Here is a 21,747-nt window from a genome sequence, read left to right on the forward strand (position 1 = left end):
CACTGCCATAAAATCAAACCTGTCTATCTTGATAAGATTAAAAAGGTTGAATTAGTTCGGTGATTTGATAAGGGCATTTCCTCTGGGGTTAGAAACCCTTTAGACACTCTTTTCTGTAGCATTTCTAATTTCTCAGCTTCCTTTTAAAATGGAGAATGCTACCTTAGCATTGCTGTACAAGGGATAAATGCTTCACCCAGGTCCTACAAGTGACTGTGTGCCTTCTCCAGCTGGGGCTGACCATAGCCTGCATTAGCACAGCACTGCAGTGGGAGCCTGTGTGTATTTTTTCCATAGGGCTCCCCAGATGCTTATTTAAAAAACAGATCCCCATGCCATGGAGGGGGGGTTTCCTTTTTTCAGGGTTAACAGTTTTTTATTTGGCCTTTGATTTAGTTGGCCCAATTCATCAACCTATTCATGTTGTCAGTTTGCATTATTTTCTTGACCTTATTGCTATTTACACATACTGAATGCAGGAGTTTGCCCTCAAAACTTGTTTTCAGTGATTTTATGTTCCTTCTGAATCACAGCAGTGAATACTGATTAGTGTTGAGTAGCAATACTCTTCTCCATAAACACTGGAATAACCTCTGTGGAGTTTTTGAAGTATATTAATTGGTTTTGAATAACCACTTTCACACAAGCCTAGAGGGGATGGGTGAGAAACTACTAGGCAGACCATAATGTGTTTTCAGGTATAAAATTGTGCAGGTTTTGCTTCTGAAAATGGATTCTCCTTTGTGTTAAAGCGATCCCATGGCATTCTTCTGGGTGTGGTGGGCTCTGATGTACCACTGAGGGAGTTGCTGAAACTTGCTCCACGCTACAAGGTAAGACTGAGATAATGCACTTGGTTCCTTTGCACAGCAGAGTCACTACTCACACTTCCATGGGCATGACTGAAAAATCACTTCTCTGCTCTGTAGGAAAAACTGTGAGCCTGAGGGAAGAGTTGGATGTAGTGGTGTGTGGTTTCCATACAGCACATATGAAATCATTCACTACTACAAGCTTTTAGGTTGCTTCAGCAACACAAGGACTGGGTGATCCAGTAGGTTGGCAAAAGGTCGTGGAACCTTTGCATCCTGATGGTCACCAGCCTAAATCCCTCAGAAATGACAGCCTGTATTAGAAGAATTTAAGTTTTATATCCAGTTCCCAGTGGACAAGAGCTGCCATGCCAGCTGGCAAAAAACGTATTCTTTTCACTGTCAATATTCTTAGCTGAAAAGCTGAGGGCTGAATGGATTGTGGAGAGCTAACTCTCCTGTCATGCCTAGAGGTTCCTTTCTCCAGATCAGCATGATGGTTTCTTGGCAGGACAGTGTACAGAAAGTTGGCTCTCACTCGCTTTGTGCTGTACCTGGATAGAGTATTTGCTCTCCAGAATTGTTAGTCAAAAAACTTTCCATTAGCTCTGTGTTCAATGTATCTTTAAAAAAAAAAAAGTTCATCCATGGGAAATTCCCCCAGAGATGCACTGTTTGATTTGGTTTCTGCTGTAAATTCCAGGCAGTGACCCTTTGTTCAGTCAGGAGACAACAAGCACATCCAAGGACCACCCTGAAATCTGGCAAGTTGAGCCAACATTTCAAGTTTTTGTTTTCTCTTCAATAACTATCAGACAACTACTACCAGTGAGGCAGTTGTCCAAATTCTGATTGCTGAGGACTCACAGGACTGAAAGTGCTGTCAGAAGCTGTGAATTTCTGTGGTGCTTCCAGACATGGATGCAGGGCAGACCATTAACAGGCAGCTGTAGGAAATGATCCTGCAGACAACCCTGGAGCTGTGAGTGTCAGGGTGCCTGCACTCAGCATGCAAAGCTGCCTGCTTTGGGTCAATTTTTATATGATTTCTGCATAAGAATAATGGCTTTTTATCTCCCTTTCCCCATGTCACTCAAAGGACAGATATACAATCATTTTTTTATTCTGGCCTAAGGAGGGTCACTGTTCTTTCCTCCAAGCAGTGCCAGGAAGAGAGGGGGAAAATTTTTTTATTTCTTTTTATCAGCAGCATGACATATCTTCTCAGAAACTCCTCCAACTCCAGACCAGTTTGGAAACCTAGGGAACTCAACTTGAATTCCCTGGTACATGGGCTCCAAAAGGACCAGTTCCAGCATTCCAGACCTCTGGAGCTTATATATTAATGATTGTGCTTTTAGTGGGCTGAGAAATTTCAGCTTTAATGGACCAAAAAAGAAATTTGCTGATCTAGTGTCTTGGTTTCATTTTTGCCACACTGAGTTAAGCCAAGTGTGTTTTTTCAAAAAACTGCTTCACACAGAGATGGTCCAAGGTTTTGGTCTGGGATGTGTGAAATACAGAATTGATTCCCTGAATGCACAGACAGACTGTAAATTAGTTATCTCCTCAATTCCCTAGGTTATCCCTCCAGGATTATCTCTGTAGGAATAGAGTTGGAACATTTTTTTTAAGGTAGAAACTTTATTCATTGTTGTTTTCCTTGAGACTTTTTGGCAAGCACAGGCTATCTGCAGGTTTTTAGCAACTCAGGGTATTTGGAATTTGCATTATATATGGGCTTGAGCTGAGTAACTGCTCTCTTGGAAATCTCTCACAGATCAGGTCAGCCAGTGTCTGCTCTTGATAGATTATGCTATTCCTTAAAAAGTGTTTTAAAATTACAACATTCCCCATCATTGCCCATTTCCTGTGCATCTCTGCTGTGGAGGGCTCAGTCCACTGGGTGCTGATTGTCCATGCTGACAATCAGACTGTAGGAAGGCATATTTTTCTGAATGTGTACACAAACCAACAACCTGCACATTCTTTTGTGCATCCAAGCACAGACAGAGCAGACAAATACCTGCTTTGGGATGGATTCCATTTTCTGCTGGTCAATACCTTTACAAGGAAAATATTTCTCAATATTGGTGGTGCCTGGGTGTGATCAGCACTGATTATTGTCATGCCTCTTTCTGCAGCTGGGTGTCCATGGCTACGCCTTCCTCAACACCAACAATGGCTACATCCTCTCGCACCCCGACCTCCGTCCTTTGGTACGTGCAGCTGTGCATGTGAGACCCTTTGCTGGCTTGGGCACGGGGACCTTCAGTGCTGCTTCTGATTCCTTTGGGGTTTTTGAGCTGTGACGTACAGGCCCCCAGGAGCAGGAGGGCCAGCTCTGGCCTCAATGCTGAGATGCCTAGCACAGGATGATTTTACATTTCAGACACGTTTCTGGTCTGCCCAAACCCACCTGCTCACATCTATAAGCATTGGTGTGGTCACCACAAGAGAAAGCTGCTCTGAAGCCCCATGGTGGCTTTGGCCATGGTCACCATAGGCACATTAAACCATATGTCCCTACACTGTCCAATCCATTTATCATCAAGACACTTTCAATTAACCTTCCTCTGTATTTCCTAGTATCAAAAACAATAATCAACTGCCATCATCATTTCATAACCACCCCAAAACAAACTAACCCTAGAACTAGCCCCCCCAAAAAAAACCCAAACAAAAATATAAATCATGATCATAAATCATCAATCATCCACCAAATTTTACGTTCTCTTAAAGGTAAAGTGTGTGAAGAGAAGGGACACGCCGTGTTTCCAGGGCGGGGCAAGGCACAGCCTTGCTGCTTTATCCCTGCAGCGTCAATTGGCCTCTCCCAGTCCTATTCACGCCTTCTCCCTCACCCGGAGATTAGGGGAATAGCTCTCTTGCGTCAGTTAGTTGTAGGTGAAAAGTCTCCCGTGAGTGCAGTTAAACCTGACTCCCATCAGAAGAGATCTCCTGCTGGTATTATAATGTTAATGGGATTATAGTCTTAGCTGCAGGGAAAAAACTGATTTCCTGCAGGCTGGGGTGTCTCACTGATCTGTTTGGGGGAAGGAGGCCACAGCCTTTGCCTGTAAGTTTATCTGTGTTCCTGCCTGTCCCACGGGGACTGCCCTAGCCCCTCACTGGCAGTGTAAAGAAATCTGTGACATGGGACCAAGAAATTCTGCCTTCTGCACAAATTTTGCCTTCATAGTGAGAGAATAAATAGGACACCCCTATTTTTCAAATTACACACCAATTCTTAAAGGATTGCTTTAGGAATTGATGTAGCTACTTACTTGAATATTTTTCCTTTTTTTTTTTTTTTAATTCCAGTATAAAGAAGGAAAGAAACTGAAGCCTAAGCCGAACTACAACAGCGTAGATCTTTCAGAAGTGGAGTGGGAAGACCAGGATGAAATAGTGAGTGTCAGAAAGTGGATTTAGCCTCTTGTAGCACCTTCTTTCTACTGCTTTGTGTGCCTGTATGGAAGGTGAGGGGGGCACTCCTGCTGTTTTTCTGTGCCTGACTGACTCTGACTGACAGAGATGGGTGGTTTACAGGAGGACAAAAGATGAAGCTCCCCTACCAAGTGCTTGTCTTCCTTCCCAGTATGAGTTTTCCTTCTCATGGAACAAAGAAGAAGTGCTGGGAGGAGGAAGGGAGCACTTTGGAGGATGCTCCTGGGAGCCAGCCTGTTGTACAAGGCCTAATGCTGCCTTAATACAAAGCCAGAGTAGTTTAGGAGTGTGGCAGGGCCCTGTGATGTCACCCACACGTGCAGTGTGTGAGATACAGCTGAAGCCACTCCACTAATGAGATCAGGAACAAGGAGTACATTCATCAGGGGACTAAAGCTTGCCGTCACTAATGGTAATAAACACAGAGGATAAAGACTTGGGGAAAAAAATTCCAGAAACCACCTTAGTGCACAGGGGTGGAGTTACTGAAAGCAGTAACTGACCAGAGGGAAAAGATTAAAAAAAAAAAAGCCAAACCCTCTTCTTCTGTCTTTTGAGCAAAATTATTAACAAGTGATAGAGAAGAAACAGTGTACACCTGTAACAGCTGCACACTGCTGCTTTGCACACCTAGGACCCCAGATAAAATGAGAATATAGAGAGGTTTTATGTGGCTGGTATTATTTTACTCAGAACTAGGAGGAAATGGATACCTAAATGACTAAGATAAGAACTGAATATGGAGTAAGATAGAATTAGCTGTGATGCTTCTGGATTACAGGGGAGACTGCTGAGATAAACGGATCTGATGCTTACAGATATCCACTTAAACAGGCAGGACAAACAGAGCAGCAAGGGGATCAAAGTAGCTACTGCCACTAGTGTAGGCCAAGTATAAAGGCAGCATCAAAGGAGTTTGGGAGGTGGAGAAGTGGCAAATTGAGAGAGGGAACACAACAGAACTGTGTAATGTGGAAAGCAAGACAAAAATAAGAGTTTTTACATGCAGTGGAACCACCGAGATACAAGTTGCCAGCCGCTTTGTTGTAGGTTCACTGATCTCCTATAGGACTTTGCTCCCATTGCAATTTTCTCTCTAACTGGAACCACTTTTAGAGCTATACTTCTTTGCCTAGTTTGCTGTTAAAAAAAATTAATCTAGGAAATGAAAGAAATCTGCTTTGCTCTCATGTTTATTTGGCTAGTGGGCTCCTGACCAAGTCAGTCTGACCAAGTGACACTGATACCTGAATGCAAATACAATACCAAGTGTAAGGTTTCTGTTCATAGGCAATCAGAGTAAAACTATCCAAGAGACAAAAAAATCATGAAACCAGCATGAGAAACAAAAGCCACTTTGTCTTCCTGTACTGCATCTTCCAGAAGAAAGAAAGGTTGCAGTCACAGAGGGTGCAGAGACATTCAGTGACGTGAGCAATATCTGCAGTGTGACTTCAGCAAGTCTAGAGGCTCTCAAGATACACCCACTGCAGCAGAAAGCTGCCAACATTTCAACACTCATATTTGTAGCTATGGTATTAGATCAATGACAGACTCCACATCAATTGCAGCATAATCTCAGCAATGCTGATAAGTAGCACATTCAGGCTGGAAAAATATGCCCAAGTGCTAATGATGTGTAATGCAGCAAAAAGCAATCCAGGAGAGGCAAGTTGGCATTGTCTGAAAAACACCAACTGGTGCACAATGGTGCAACCTGCAGCCAGGCAGCTGCAAGGGCTTGTCTGTAAAGCAGCACAGGGATATTTATAGTGTGAGGGGGAAAAGGAGAAGGATCAGGGTCTGGAGGGGAGCCATACAAGGAGTGACTGAGGTCTCTTGGTCTGTTCAGCCTGGAGGAGGCTGAGGGGAGACCTCACTGCAGTTACAGCTTCCCTGAGAGGGGAAGAGGAGGCAGGCACTGATCTCTCCTCTGTGGTGACAGTGACAGGACTCAGGGAATGGCCTGAAGCTGTGCCAGGGCAGGTTTAGGCTGGGTATCAGGAAAAGGTTTTACCCACAGAGGGTGGTTGGGCTCTGGAACAGCTCCCCAGGGCAGTGGGCACAGCACAGCCTGCCAGAGCTCAAAGAGAATTTGGACAATGATCTCAAGCACAGGGAGACTCTTGGGGTGTCCAGTGCAGGGCCAGGAGCTGGACTTGCTGATCCTTGTTTCCAGTTCAGGATATTCTATAATTCTAAACCCAGAACAAATCCTGCAGGCTGTCAGACCAGAACAGAGAGTATGCTGAGGCTTTGGAAGAAGGCAAAACACTCTTAGCCAAAAAGGAGTAGTAGTACCAGTCAGTGTTTTCATTTCCAAGATGTGGGCCTTGGGAAACATGAGCTTTATATTCTAGGTCTGTAAATAACCCACATCAAACAGCCATAATAAACAAAACCATGGTCTTGTAAAGCCAGTGCAGTTGAGACTGGCTAGCACCTGAATGGAGGCCTGTTTCTGGAAGTAAGGAAACAATTTGTGAATGAGTAAGCTACTTCCCACCTATTTTTTTCTATCCAGCGTGAAGCAATAGACTTGATAGGCTCTGGCAGGCTGGACCTGAAGTCAAAGCCTCTCTACTTGTGGAAAAATTTCCTGGATCTTTCTTGCAAGAGGCTGGGAGTCACTGTGAAAATTACATTTTACCTTTGGAACCTGGGTTGAATAAAGTGGTCTTCTTACTGCCTACCCTGCTCTCGTATAGTCTTGCTTTACTGTGCTAAACAGCTGCTTTGCTGCCCCTCAGAAGTGGTGCTGAATACAGCCTATAATTTATAAATCAGTTTTTAAAATGTCAAAGATCTTTGGATTCAGTCTGAGGGAGTTAGTGGGTTTCTCAGTTTCCTCCTCTTCCAGGCTCTCAAAGCACTGTGCTAATGAATTTCTGGCTGCCAAACAGTGAAGTCTGTAAGTGGGACTGGCAATTTCATAGATTCCAGATCTTTTATTTTTGCTCAAAGACATATCAAGAAGCTTTCAGGATAAACTATTACTATTCTGTATCACTTATCAGCTTGACTGTCCAAAGATTCTGATCACTGCAAACAAGATGTCTGTTTAAAAGAAGCAAGACAGAGCTGGGGAGGAGAGGGAGCCAGTTGTGATTCTTTCTGCCAGCCCCTGTGTGTTAATTACAAGTGGCTTTGTTAATTCCTGTTGGGTCCTGCCTGGAGACACTAAAAGCAAACTTGTTCACCTCTGCAGCTGAGAAGTGCCATGATCAATGGGGAAACAGGCTACCTGTCCATGGATGTGAAGGTCCCTGTGGACAAAGGGGTAAGAAATTCTCCTTCTGTTCAGGTCACCCAGGGGAGTGGATGGGAAGTGGATGCTGCAAAACCACAAGGGATGTGGTTTTCAATGTTCAGCATTCCTGAGTGTGAGGATTTCATTGTTTCACCACATATATAACCCATGTGCTAAAGACATACAAGGGAACATCATTAGAAGTGCTTGTTACACCTACCAACGTTCTGCTCTCAGAAAGGTACTGGAAACACCTCTCAGCTCCCTGCTCTGTCCAGGCAAAGCCAAAAAGCATGTTGATCGTTGTTTATAGGGCTGTGAAATGAATCAGACATCTCCAAGACTTACAAAAGGGGAAGACCATGCTGAACTGACCTAGGCAGAAGGAGATTTGGAGACTGTTTTGCCACCCTCTTTCCCTACCCAAAACCACTCATGAAAACTTTGTCCCTCACTTCGTCAGGATGTGATTCCCTTTATCCAGGTCCAGGATTAAATTTCTATGCAAATATTTGCAGATGTTTTATGAAAAGTCCTAGTGAAATGGAGACTTTTGAACACTCCCTACCAGCTCTAGGGCAGGGTTATACATCTTCCTTTGGAATCAGTGCAAAATTATCTCGTACATTTATGTTCACTGGTACTTTTTCATTCACATTTATTTAACTCTCTCGAAGATTTTGGCTTTCATCATTTCCTGTTAGGAAGTATTCCAGAGTCCTGCAAGTTACACTGCCCAGAAGTCTTCTATATTTCAGGAAAATTTTCCATCCTTTATAGAGAGCATTTTTTTTTTCAGTGGCTGGCTGAACTATTCCCATGCTAAGCCACAGGCAGCATTAATTCCAGCAAACCAAATGCTCACAGCCACTGCTGAAATGGGGCCATTTCCTACTGAAGACACCCCTCTGTTTCCTCTGAATGGTTGTCCTGCTAGATCTTGTCCCTACATTTTTTTTCTCTCTATTCCTGGTGTTTGCAACTCCCATGGACCTGTTGATGGCTTTGCTTTTCTTCTCCTGAGCATTGCTAACATCTGCATTTGAAATATTTGCACACTTTTCAGTTATTATGATTGTTCCTGTTGACTCTTCTGTCATTTCTGGTGCCCAAGTGCCAGGGCTTCACTGAATTATGTGACTGTTTCCCTGTTGCTCTGCACAGAGCAGCTATTCTCTGCAGTAGGATATTTCTGAACAGGGAGCCCCCAATCTTCTTTCTGCTGTCCCTTCAATTTTTTTCTCCCTCCCACAACTGCACTGGAGCTGCCGCCCTCAATTCTGTGTTTCTTAGCTATTTTTTTCAGTTGCCATTTTTCCACATGAAACCCACTTCTCCTTTCCATCCAGCCTTTCTAATTTTAAGGGCTGTTGAGACACTTTTTTCAGTATGCAGAGAAATGTTCTGTTTTGTCTTACAGATAGATCCCTGTACAGAAGGGCTGCTAAGGCAGAGTCTGTTCCTCCCATTAGATTTTCTTCCCTCCATGGCCTGTTGTTTACTGTTTCTTTCTGTTTACAGTCCTGCAGCTGGTTCTCCCTCTATATCTTATTTAAGCCCACTTTAACTGATTTTTTAGAATAAAAGTTCATGAGAAGCTGTTTCAAGTACTTTAAATAACCCAAATATATTGAATGACCTTTACTTCCTTCATCCATTACCTTAGTTATTCTATCAGAAAAGTAATCAAGGTCTTAGAGCAAGATCTATTCTTTGTGGGTCTAGATTTCTTCTTTTGCTGGCTTAACCCCTTTGTGCACCCTCAATAACACTCTTCTGAGTCATCCAATGCTATCTTTTAGTTCAATATTTTAGAGACATTCTTCTGCTCCCCTACCCAGGGGAAAAAGAAGATAACAAAAAGTAGCCTTGGTAAAGAGATATTATTTTTTCCATTTGCAGCTCTGGAAGCCCTGTGAAGCACAACAGGGGACTGAGGCTAAGTCTGTGACAATTTTACTATTAGCAGAATACACATGGAGTGGAAACCAGCAATGAAGCTTAGTAATTCCCACTTGTATTCTGCTAGCTGATGAAGCAGAGCAGCTTTGAAACAAAGAAAGTGCTGACAGAGCCTTGAAACAAATAGAATGAGGCACCCAGACTGTGGAGAGGAGACCTGAGTGAAGGGGGCAGAAATGATTGTGTCAGCCACGTAAATGTCAATGCTCCACATTGATTTCAGGAGGGTATCGAGAACAGAGTGAGATAGAGAGGAAAAAACAAGGAGCAAATACAGGAGGCAGTTTTTAGGGAGTTCTAGGGGCAGAAATGCCTTCTCTTACAGCTTGAGTACAGAAGGATGTGACTGTGAAAGCAAAAGAGAGAGGACATGGGTAGAAGTTGTGTCAAACCTCTGGTAATGGCAACAGCCATGGCTGGATGCCTGGCACAGCATCCAGTCTGGAATCCATGTGGCCCCAGAGTGCAGGGGATGGCAGTCAGCCATCCTGTCACTGTGCCAGCATGCCCATGCTCTCCTCCCTTGAGCCCTGCTATGCAGCAGAGTCCTGCCTCATCATCCTCAGCCCCACTTGGCTCAGGGGTGGCTCTGCTTCTTTTTCATGCCATGGGTAAGGGGTGGTACCTCCAGCTGGCTTGGGGCTGGTAAGCACTGACCAGAAGAGGGGCAGGTCCGGGGAAAAAAGGAGGAGCAGAACAAGCCCTGCTAAAGGAAAGGGTATCAGGGTAGTGGGCAGGTCTTTTCCATGCCTCCCTGCCTCCATCATCAGATCAGACAGGAAGAAAAGGGAGGGTTAATACCTTTCATACCACCCACAGCTACCAAAACACCACCAAGTGATATTCTCTGGGGGTACCACAGCCCTTTGGGAGATCTTGCACATTAAGAGAAATAACTTCATGGGAAGGGTTATTTAAAAATTGGAATGGACCGCCCAGGGAGGTGGTGGAGTCACTATCCTTGGAGGTGTTCAGGAAAGGCCTGGATGTGGCACTCAGTGCTGTGGTCTGCTTGACAAGGTGGTGATAGCTCAAAGGATGGGCTCGGTGATCTCAGAGCTCTTTTCCAACCTCAGTGATTCTGTGATTCTGTGTGGTCTTGGCCCAGCAGAAGACCCTCTAGTTCAGCAGTACAGTTGCAATGCATGAGAGGGGTGGGAAAAGGGGCTAAGCCACCTGCCACCTCCTCACCTACCAATATCCTGAATGCCCATCAGCACACCTAATGATATCCCCCATCCCTGTCAGCACAGTGAGCACAAACTGGGTGTACTCTGTGGAGCTGGAGCCCTCTGTGCCTCACTCCCCTTCCAGGGCTGCTCAGCTCAAGCAGATTAGAGCAGGCATGGCTTTCCCTGGGGAACACTGAGTGTTCTGTGTTCCCTCCCCTGTCTCCCACACACATCCTCTCACCTCGTTCTCAGACTGGGTCTAGGATTTTAAACATATTAGGGTTCATATACTGGCATAAGGCTTGGATAGAAACTTTCCAGAAACTTTTCTCCTTTGGAAAAGCGTTCCACTGAAATCAACACTTTCCTACAGGAAAAGGCCAGTCTGGCAAACAGATGAAGTTCTGAGGCAGCTTTCAATAATCTGAAATGTCTTAGTTGAAATGTCAGTCTGAAAAAAAATATTTGCGTGCGAATCAAAATGGCTTGGATTTGAAACAGCACTTTTTTTCCAAATTGAAAATGTAAATTTTTTTTAAACTGATTTTTTTTAACAAAATTGGAATATGCTAATGTTTTGTCCCACTTTGGTGTGAAAGCAAATGTCAGGAATATCAGCATTTCCCACAGGAGTGGGGAGACTTGGCCCTGGCTGCCCACCCACGCAGAGGATAGGTTTGCCATTCTGCCTCTCCTTCAACTCCACTCCTCCTTCCTATCTGCCCCTGAGCCCCCCTCCAGCTGGAGATGATGATGATGATGATGTGCAAAGCTGTCAGGGCTGCTGTGTCTAGCAGAAGAGCAGCAGGGCCCCAGCACATGTGCTTGGAGGGGCCGAGAGGGAGGGCAGCTTCCCCCAGCCCTTCCTGCAGCCAGTGCAGGAGCCCTAGAACAAAGAAGGGTTTATCTGCAGCCCTTGTTGGAAAGATAGAGTGGCTACCTGGATCCTGGAAGTCTCAAGGTGCTGGATATGCACATTCATGCCAGCCTCCAGCCAGCCCCAGCAGGGTGTGAGGTGTTGGCTTTGCTCAGCCTTGGGGACATTATCCCAGGCCCCCATCCCACTATGCCCTTGCTCTGTCAGAGGGTCTCTCTTACTCATTCATTCTCCTATTTCAGAAACGAGTTCTCTTCCTCACCAATGATTATTTCTTCACGGACATCAGTGGCACACCCTTCAGGTGAGCAAAGACTTGTGGCATCAATGCAGTGTATCAGAAGTCTGAGCAGCAGACCAGTTCCTTCTCTTCATAAATCTTACTACAAGACATGAGTAGAGCAGTAGGAATAAATGAATTCTTTGTTCCTGTTGCCATTAAAATATTATTTGGGGTCAATTCAAAAGGAATATTATGATTTACGTGAAATTCAGAGTCTGACAGCTATATACCTTAGATAAAGCATGTTGTTTTATTTCAGAGAAATGAGACAGCCTAAATTTTCATTTCCACTGAATTTGGTTTATGGTACTGGTGTATGGCTTTAAAAAAACCTCAACATTGTTATACACTGAAAATTATAAAACAGCAAATAACAAATGAAGGAAATTGTGAGGGGGAGGGGAGGGGGGGGGTGTTGTTTATTTTCCCCCAGCTGAAATGGTTTGAAACTGGCAGAGATTTGAGAAATGTTATCGTTGACCTGAACCTACAGTGTTGGCCAAAAAAATTGTCACCAGCAATGCCTCATAACTCTGCAGACAGTTCCTTAGCCCCCTGTGCTGAAATCGGATCTCACTTAATCCTCTTCCGATGATGTTCTTTTCTTTAATAGCTGTGGAGGGAGTTAATGTCATTAAGGGCTGGAACTGCAGGCAATGGCACCTTTCCTTGCTGACAAGCCCTCTGTTTTCCCTCTTGCCTGCAGCCTGGGTGTTGTGCTGTCCAGGGGGCACGGGGAGTACATCCTGCTGGGGAACACTTCAGTGGAAGAAGGTAGGTTAATCTGAAAGGGACAGGGGAGCTACGCTGAACGTCACCAGTTCTCCTTCAGAGCCTCTGTGTGTCTGTCTGCTTCCTCACTGCATAATCCATGTTCTCTCTGGTTTCAGGTTTGCATGACCTGCTCCAGCCAGACCTGTCTTTAGCAAACGAATGGTAAGTGGTGGAAATCCTGTCAGTGACACAGGACTTTGTCATGATGTTTGGGCAGAGCTCCCAGCAATCTGGTTTGAGTTCACCACCCTCTGTGCCTAGGGAAAAAGCAGTGCTGTTCAGGTGCTGGACCTGCAAAGACCTGATTGTCTCCAGGCAATTGACTTTCCCTCTTCCTTTGGGAGATCCCACCAAGACCTGGCACATTCCTCTCCAAAGAAACAGCTGAGATTTATCCTCAGTCTGCTGTGCTCACACTTACTTTGTTCCTCCCCACATTGCTCAGAATTGTCTCACAAAACTTACACTATGTCAGACCTGTTAGGCAATTTTGTTGCAAGCTTGGTGAGAGATTGAAATGCTTTTTTAAATCCTAGTTTATTTTTGGTTGGCATCCTTCTGAACTGTGCCTAGAACTAACTTCTAGTGAACACGGAGGTGATTTATGACCCCCATTTCAATAGCAAGCAGAACTTACAGTTTTGCTTGGTTTGGATATGAAACAGGGTGAAGCACGGCACTTTCCATTTATTGCTGTGAGGTTTGGGGTTTTCATGAACCCAACATTCAGTCCCACTCAGTCACATGAACCCAGGCTGTATCAAAGCCAAAATAACTGTATCAAAGCCAAAATTCAAGCAGCCCTGCACCCCTTCTCACCTCTCATTACGCTGTCAAGTTTCACAAGCAGCACATTTGAGACACAAACAGCGACTTCTCCTTCTTCTACTCCTGACTTCAGGTGTCAGCTTACCACACTTTACATATTCATTTCTCTTAGACTTTTCTCATAAATCACTCCTTTCAGCCTCTTTATGACTTTTAATTCTCTCTTATAACCCCTTCCTCTCCCTTGTCCTGACAATGGAGCAGTCAAAATTGGAAGCAGGATTAGAAGACTGGTTTCTTTTATAGCACAGAGCATTTCTAATACATCCTTTTACCTTTGCCAAGCTGTGTCCTGAGGCTCCTGCAGTTCTGTCCCCGTGGGACAGCTTTTGTTGTCACCATATCTCACTGCAAGATCATTCCTCATTGCACACTTTGTTCCTCTGTCTCTTACTTTTTCTGCTCCTAGTCTGGTCTCATGTTGCACATGACCCTCTGCTTTTCAGGTCTCTCCATCACACTGTTAGTGTCTACACAGGCACATGTACACACCTTACACAACATAACACAGGAAACTGCTGGCAGGATTTGGAACAGATCAGTTGTGTTGTGAGCTGATGCTGGAGAGCACAGCAACCCTGCTGAGCACAGCAGGCAGGTTAACTGGTGTTTGGTTTAGTGGCAGGGTTTGACTTACAGCCACACTGTTAGCTTTAGAGTGGGCACAACATGCAGCAATGTAAAAGTAAAGACTTTGCAGACCAAGGTTTCTTGCTGACTTTCTTTTCACAGTTATTATCATCTTTGTTTGACTATGGTTTCTCTTTGCCCTTTTGGATTTGTTCTCCCTTTCCCACCAGGATTTACTGCATCACCGACATTGATCCCGACCACCGGAAGCTCAGCCAGCTGGAGGCTGTGATCCGTTTCCTCACTGGAGAGGAGCCTGACCTGGAATGTGAGTCCCAGGCACTGAAAGTGCCCTGCTGGGGTCTTCCTGTACCCATCACAAGGGAGAGGGGACTGTGACAAACTGATTGGTCTCAGACTGAGCCCCTCTGGCACTTCTTACACAGGCAGGACTGAACTCGAGGCCAGATCAATTCACAAGTGGAAATGAGCTGAGGATCCACCTCCTTGTCTCCATCAGAGGATTTTTTTCCATTTCAAAGCTGACACATAACTCAGCCTTATTGGAGGTCTCAGCACAGGAAATACTGGAAAGTGGAAGGCTTGAATGGAGCTTGGCAGGGGCTGCACTCCAGGTTTAAGACAGACTGACTGACTGGCCTAGAGGGGACAATGGCAGGAGAAGCCAGGAAAAGTGCTGAGACAACTCAGTTTCCCAGGGACACCAGGCATCCTCCAAGGGCTCATGGTGCCCTCTGGAGAGATGAGTTTTTTCAGAACAAGGATTTTTAATTTTGTTTTCCAAACACAACAGGTAATTGATCCAAGAGAAAAAAATGATTGCAGGATTATTATCTTTCCTGCTCCCCCTGCTGCTCATCCCTTGCACCAGGTCCCATTCTCCTGCAGCTGATACAGCACCACTGAAGAGTGGGATCTCTGTGGGGGCAGAGATGGCCAGCTGTGCATGGGAATTCCTTACAGCAATTTGGTTTTAGGATGTCCTTCAGCCCCCTTAGTGCTGCCAAGTACAAGCTTTTGTATGTAAGGCTGCACCTCAGAGGCACAAACCTTTGGCACAAGGATGGGAATCTCTTAAAAGCAAAATCAACTGTAATCCAGTAATCCTTCCTCTCTTGCACAGTGTGAGCAGAGCCCTCCTGGCTGTCCTTGGAGTAGGCTGGAAAGAGGAGATGTATGCTTTGAAGAGGCCAGGGAGGAGGAAAGTTTCAGGAGAGCTGACTTGGAGAAGAATGCAGGCTTGGAAGTGCTGTGGAGGAAAAACAAATATGATTTGAACACATGAATCCTAGACATGGGGGGCCTCAAGAGGGAAAGATCTCATGGTGGGCTCTGATTTTGAAGCTTGAATAACAACAACTATGGAGAGAAGGATCCTGAAATCTATGACAAAGAAATTTGGGAGAACTTGAGCTAAAACATTAAGGGACACCTGGAATATCAACCCAGAAAGTTTCAGTGCCAGAAACACTGAAATGGTGGGGTGGCTCCATCTAGAACAGCACTGAAAGGAACATTTCTGGGACATGATGGTCACCATGTTCTCACAGATTAATGCAAGTAGGGCAATACAGAAACAAAGCAGGTCAAATAAATGGAGTTCTAGGGCATGTAATTTAGCACATGACAATACCTTGAACTTTCCTAATCACTTCTTAGCTCCAGTGCAAAGTGGATTACAGTGGTAGCCTGCACTGGCTTGAGCATCTGGTGAAAACCAGGACAGGAAAATGTTTTGTGACTCACAGGAAGGAAGGAGGGCTAACAGAGAAGCCAGTGAGCAAAGGGACAGAGTAGAGACCATAAAAAAGTCTCTAGTGGTTTTGAGGGAAGCTGCATGAGTGGAAGGTGTTGGCTGATATCCTCTCTGTAGGATACCCAGAGGAAAGGTCAAGGCAGGGATTTGAGGCAAAGGCTGTGGACAGCCTGCTCAATGAAGGAGTCAAGTGACAGTCTCATGAATAACTTCGTTTGAAAGCCTCTCACTTGCCCACACTTGTTTGGGCACCACACTTCCACAGAGTTTGCAGGGGAGCTGGTCTGATGATTATGGACATTACAAATAAATTATTCACAGAAAGGGTGATCAGTTTTGGCAACAGCTGCTCAGGGAGGTGGTGGAGTCACCATCCCTGGAGTTGTTTAAAGAAAGACTGGATATGGCACTCAGTGCTGTGGTTTGGTTGACCTGATGGTGTTGGGTCATAGGTTGGACTTGATGATCTCAGAGGTCTTTTCCAACCTCATTGATTCTGTAATTCTGTGATCTTGGCTATAACATCTGCTCCTGTGCTTTCCACCACCCAGGGTGTTAGACCTCTTCTCTGCTCTGTGATGGGAGGCCTTTTTTTTGTGCCACATTGATCCACTGTGCTGGACCGGCAGATGCTCCTTACCAAGGGACTCCCCACAACATCTAGGGAAAAACATGTCCTTCTCTCCTGATTTTTGTTGTTCTTTTTTCTCCTTAGGTGATGAGGAGTTGGTCCAGGAAGTGCTGTTTGATGCAGTGGTCACTGCCCCCATGGAGGCCTACTGGACAACACTGGCCCTCAACATGTCCTTGTAAGTGTAGGAGACATAAATATGGATAGAACACGGCTATGGGTTTATGCAGTGCCTGAAATAGTCACAAACTTCTGCACAGCATACAAGAAACTGCAGAAATAGCTCAAAAAGCTGATAGAAATAGCCCAATAGCTTTAGAAATAGCTTGAAAAGTGTCTCTCAGGAGTGAACTCCAGTAAGCTGGGCCTCCTTGGGAGAGTCCTTAGTGTGGTGAGGGTTTTTCTAGTGGAGAAAAGGGAGATTGGTAATGTCTCTATTGGTGGTACCTCCACATTGAACCTCTGGAAGATAGTGGACAGACTTGTTTCAGTTAAAAACTTTGTTTTTTATTATTTCCAGTGAGGCACCTGTTGCTTGTGGTGTCTTGTATCATGTCACACAGATCTTCTTTCAGCAGACAATGTGCTGCAACTGATATACATGGCCACTGGACTCCTATTTCAGTTCCTTGTATCCCTGCACAAACAGAAGCTAAGCCAGTGACAATCCTGCTAGGACACACAGTTATCAGCACAGCTTTTAAATAGCTACACCAACACACTGTCTTTAGTCACATTCTGTCACTTTGGCCATTCCCTGCATCCCTGATCCAGCCATTCTCCTTCTGCAGTTCCTCTCCTGCACTTCAGCCTTGTGAGAGTAGCCTGGAGCAGAGCTAGCAGAGGCAGAGGAGCTTATGGCCTATTTAAAAGAGAATGAAATAAGCAGACTTCAAAGGTTTAAATCTGAGCACAAGTCTTAAACCTGCCAGTTGTCCCCTGTTGCCATGAGCAGGGAGGAGCCACTATCACTCCTGGTGTAAAGGGTTATATTGCAAATGAACCTGGGACCAGGTCTCCAGATGTGGCTTCAAGTTTGAAAGGCCCTCACCCTGGGTCATGGCTGTTCTTGTGAGAACTGTTTGCTCCTGCTTGTGTATTTCTGTCCCACAGGGATACTGAGGCAGGCATTGAGATGGCGTTTCTGGGCACTCGGGCTGGGCTCATGAGGAGTGCCCTGTATGTGGGCTCTGAGAAGATTTCCAACAAGTAAGTGCCTAAGCTGCATTACAGGGTTTCTGTCTGTGTCTCTGGAGGGCCAGCATGAAATCACCACCAGCCTTAGAAATGCTTTTGGGGAGGCAGAATGGAAAGGAGCAACACCTTGATGGCATTAATGGTAATTCACAGAATCAGAGTAGGGGGCCTTTGTCTACCTCTGGTCCTTTTGAGGTTTTCTTAAAATACTGTCCCAGAGTGCATTCATTTGAATGAAACCCTTCAGCCATTCCCTGACTTCAGTCAGCTGACACAGAAAATGCCCACAGTTACTCCATGTCCCCAGGACCATTTTGCAGTGCAAAGGCTCTGCACTCCAGTGCCCCAGCAACATCCCAGCTTGGCTGTGTTTGATCTTTCTGTCTCAGTTCCTCTCCCAGATTGATGCTGCTCTGCCTCTCACACTGCCCACATTGCAGCAGCATCCCAGTGCCTTGCAGTGAGGCGTTAAGCGATGTGACTGACATCTGTCACATCCCATTCACTGCCTTGTCCTCTCCCTCAAGGCAGGAGGATGTGTGCACTGAAGGGTTTTGATGTGGAAAGGGTAGTTTGCATTCTGTTGCATTTTGGATATGCATGCTGCTGTAGGAAAGGACAGGTCACAGAGGCACACCAGCAGATGGAACAGAAAGGGACCGTGTGGGTGGTGGTCATTAGCTTCTCAGCAGCTGTTTCACTGTCCCCAAGTTCCCCAAACATGAGTCCTACCCTCCAGCTCTGCTGTGCCTGAAAGGTGACACTCTTCATGTGTTTGAAGCAGTCTGAACAACTCAGAGTAGTCAGTCTCTGGCAACATGGAGAAATGCTGTGTGCTGCAGGAGGTTAATGTGATAATTCCCACTGCTCATCAGGAACAGCATTCAGTGCTTCAAATAGTCAGTCACCACACTGCAGAGACAGACCCCCACATATCTCACAGGAGGAGCTTCTGGAATCCCCTGAAAGGAAGGAATCCTAAATGAGGAATTATGATGTCAAAATATACAGCAAAACAAGAGTCTGAAAACAAAGGGATTTGCCAGGCAAGCTGTATGAACCTCCAGGGAAACAAATGACCTGATTTTATGAGGTCTCGCTTGAGCACCCACTGCATGTCTTGTCATGCTCCCAGGACACATCCTCTTGCCTTCAGAAGCATCTCTTTGCTCAAGTACTTCAGTTCCTGCCTCTCTGGGAAACACAGAATCATAGAATTTGTTAAGGGATTGGAATGGACCTTTAAGGTGATCTGTTCCCAACCCACTCTGCCATGGGGAGGGACACCTCCCATGGATTAAGTTGATTAAGGCATTATCCAACCTGGCCTTGAACACTGCCAGAGCTGGGGCAACCTCCTTCAGCAACCTGTTCCAGCTTCCCACCAGCCTCACCTTAAAAGATTTCTTCCCAGTATCTTATCTAAATTTCCCCTTTTTCAGTCTGTACCCATTTCTCTTTGTCCTATGACTACAGTTCCTAACAGAGTCACTCTCCATCTTCCCCGTAGCCCCCCTTCAGATACTGGAAGGTTGCTATGAGGTCTCTGCTCTGAGCATCTCCTGAGGAGATGAGGATTTACCCACAATTGCATAACGTTATGTTTGGGGTGTGTGGTTTGTTTTTTAGGAGACTGCCTAATCCCCTTTCCTCACCTGCTCCCCATCCCCTGCGGTAACTAATGGCCACAAGCACCTGTGCGTCCCTCGCCCACCCGCTCCCCCGGCACTGCGGCGCTGCTCGCGGGGTGTGTTCCCGGTAACCCTTCCGCGCTGCCCGCTTCCCTCCGGCCCTGCCCGCTTCCCTCCGGCCCTGCCCGGCCCTCAGAGCCCGGGGCCGGCCCGGCCCCACCGCCCGCCCGGGGCCGCCGCCGCGGGCCTGGCCCGGGCCAACAGCGGCACCTGGCGGCGGCCGCGGCGGGCGCGGCCGCCCTCAGGAGCGAGGGAGAGCCCGGCCCTGCCCCGGGGGGACAGCGGCGACACCGCCGGCCCTCGCCCGTAGAAAAACCCCGGGTGGAAAAGTGAGGGCGATGCGTCCTGCCGCAGGTGTCCCACTGCGTTGCCCTGAGGAGGGCTCCGTGAGCAGCGTGTTCTCTCCCGGTAGGAAATTCCTGACACAGAAGGACAAGGAAAGCATCTTCACCATGGACCACTTCCCTCTGTGGTACCGCAGGGCGGCCGAGCATCCCCCCGGCAGCTTCATCTACAGCATTGTCTCAGAGGATGAATCAGGTAATCCCAACTTAAACACAGAGCAGACAGAGGGAAAGAGAATAAAAGCTCTTTTCGCACCTCACATCCCACACGGCGCCCATCCCGATACCTTTATCACTGCCTCCCGCCTAGTGGGAAGTGCTGGGACCTGCCCTCGTGGTGTTACCTTCACACCAGTGAGGGGCACAGAGCTCATGGCCAAGATGCTGAAAGATGGAGCTACAAGGTGTAGGGAAGGCAGTCAGGAATGAGCAATGCAGGGCTAGAGAGGAGGAGAAGGATGGAAATCGAAATGCAGGGCTTGGGTGGATTGAAAGGTGTAGAGAGGCGGGAGCTGGGGGAACACAAGGTACTTGTGGGGCTGGAATACACACGAAACATGAGAAGGGAACAGGAGAGGTGTTGCAGAAGGAAGAGGCACAGAGATGAAACCAGGCTTGGGAGGGAACAGCATCAGCCCTGCTGGGTGGCAATAACAACTAGCAGTGGTGAGGGACCAGCAGACAGTCAGGAAATCTAAGTTCAGAGGGTGTCATTTTTTCCATCACCACTTTCCATGACAGGAAAGGATGGGTTTGTTATGGAAGATGGTGGAGGAAAAGGGTGGAGAGGAAGCATTGGTGTCCCACACAGCAAAGTTCAAACACTAGAGAAAATCAAGGAGTGGCTTTTCAATATCTCTTGCTTAAGGTGTTGGTTCCTGTATATTCCTGTGAGTATGCAGGGCCAGCCAGGACCTTCTCAAAGGCTGGAAGAGAGCAAAACAGCCTAAAAACAAACAAGCAAAACAAAATATTCATGTGAGACTCCTCCACACAAGGCAAAGAGCCCCTTTGTGCTCCTCCCTGGCCCCCAGCTCTCCATCTCTGTCACAGAGCTCAGCACTGTAGCTGTTAAAGCTTTTTGTGGCACAGTGGTGGGAGTCTGGTGGGTGGGAAAGCAAGTAGCAAAGAGAAGAAACCAGCCTGGGAGGCAAGAGATGAACCAGGATGTATAGGGAAAGGAATGGAAAGAGAAAATAGTCAAAACCTACAAAAGCCTCTTTCTCCCCAACACCCTTACATCTCACTTAAAAAGCATGTGTGGAGAGAGGGGGAGAGATGGCAGGAGGGACCTTTCACTCCCCTGCAAGCCATGGATCTGCTCCTTGGGATAGAGTGTGGGTTGGAAAACCAGGCAGTGACATCCAGTGGGACTTCCTAGGGCAGCCATTACCCAGGCCACAATGTCACTGCTGGCTGAACACTGGGCTTGTGGCTTGCTGTGGCTTTCTCAGCAGTCACAGCTGGTTTTGGATAAAGACTGAAGACAAGGAGCTGGCACTGTTCTTTGTTTTACATGGCCATGGGTCAGAAGCTTAAATCAGGTCCAGAGCCCCACTCACCTGGAAACCTGGTGCCTGCAGGCACCTTGTAAGCAGTAGCACTTGGCCCTGAAGACCTTGTGCCCTAAATTGTAAAGGAGATTATTAGTCTTTAGGGATGAGCAGCTGGGCTCAGAGAGACTGCCTGGGAAGGGCCAGGAAATAATTCCCAGTGCTTCTGAGACAGTGGTTTACTATAAAGCAGAGTCCAGGCCTTCCTTGACATCTGATGAAGCCGGGCTGTCCCACATTTTAGCCAAAATAGGCCACCCAGTTTCTTATTAAATTCTATCAGCTGCTGAAGTCCCCTTTTCATGTTTTCCACAAGTCCCCTGCTGTGGCAGGAGGTTTTCATGGCAGATGGGCTTCTAATCACCTAAAAGGGAAAACCCCCAACAGCTCTCTGTTGGGGAGCAAACCAGCAGGAAGTGACTGCAGGTCATCAGAATCATTTATGCACAGCACGTCCTTCCAGTGTCCACAAGTCTCAGGAATAAAAGGACAGCAGGGAAGCCTCTGCATGTCAAGTAGCACTGATCTTGCAACCCAGATTTTCATGTGTTAGGTGGGATTTTTTTTCCTAGAGAC

General features: G+C 46.4%; 1 protein-coding gene across 1 annotated transcript in view; it reads left to right on the plus strand.

Annotated features, from left to right (window-relative positions):
* The window catches only part of CACNA2D4 (calcium voltage-gated channel auxiliary subunit alpha2delta 4), a 119,598-nt gene that overhangs the window by 32,077 nt on the left and 65,774 nt on the right, over positions 1 to 21,747 (plus strand). Inside the window, exons 16-26 of the mRNA XM_054281850.1 lie at positions 753 to 833; positions 2,957 to 3,031; positions 4,137 to 4,223; positions 7,471 to 7,542; positions 11,766 to 11,827; positions 12,513 to 12,580; positions 12,697 to 12,742; positions 14,209 to 14,306; positions 16,471 to 16,564; positions 17,500 to 17,595; positions 19,687 to 19,814. Of these exons, the coding sequence (XP_054137825.1) occupies positions 753 to 833; positions 2,957 to 3,031; positions 4,137 to 4,223; positions 7,471 to 7,542; positions 11,766 to 11,827; positions 12,513 to 12,580; positions 12,697 to 12,742; positions 14,209 to 14,306; positions 16,471 to 16,564; positions 17,500 to 17,595; positions 19,687 to 19,814 (907 nt within the window). The remainder of the gene's footprint in view (positions 1 to 752; positions 834 to 2,956; positions 3,032 to 4,136; positions 4,224 to 7,470; positions 7,543 to 11,765; positions 11,828 to 12,512; positions 12,581 to 12,696; positions 12,743 to 14,208; positions 14,307 to 16,470; positions 16,565 to 17,499; positions 17,596 to 19,686; positions 19,815 to 21,747) is intronic.

The sequence above is a fragment of the Melozone crissalis genome, unplaced genomic scaffold (genome assembly GCF_028551555.1).
Source record: "Melozone crissalis strain CALT ecotype California unplaced genomic scaffold, PUWL_Pcris_2 ptg000033l_1, whole genome shotgun sequence".
NCBI classification, from domain to species: domain Eukaryota; kingdom Metazoa; phylum Chordata; class Aves; order Passeriformes; family Passerellidae; genus Melozone; species Melozone crissalis.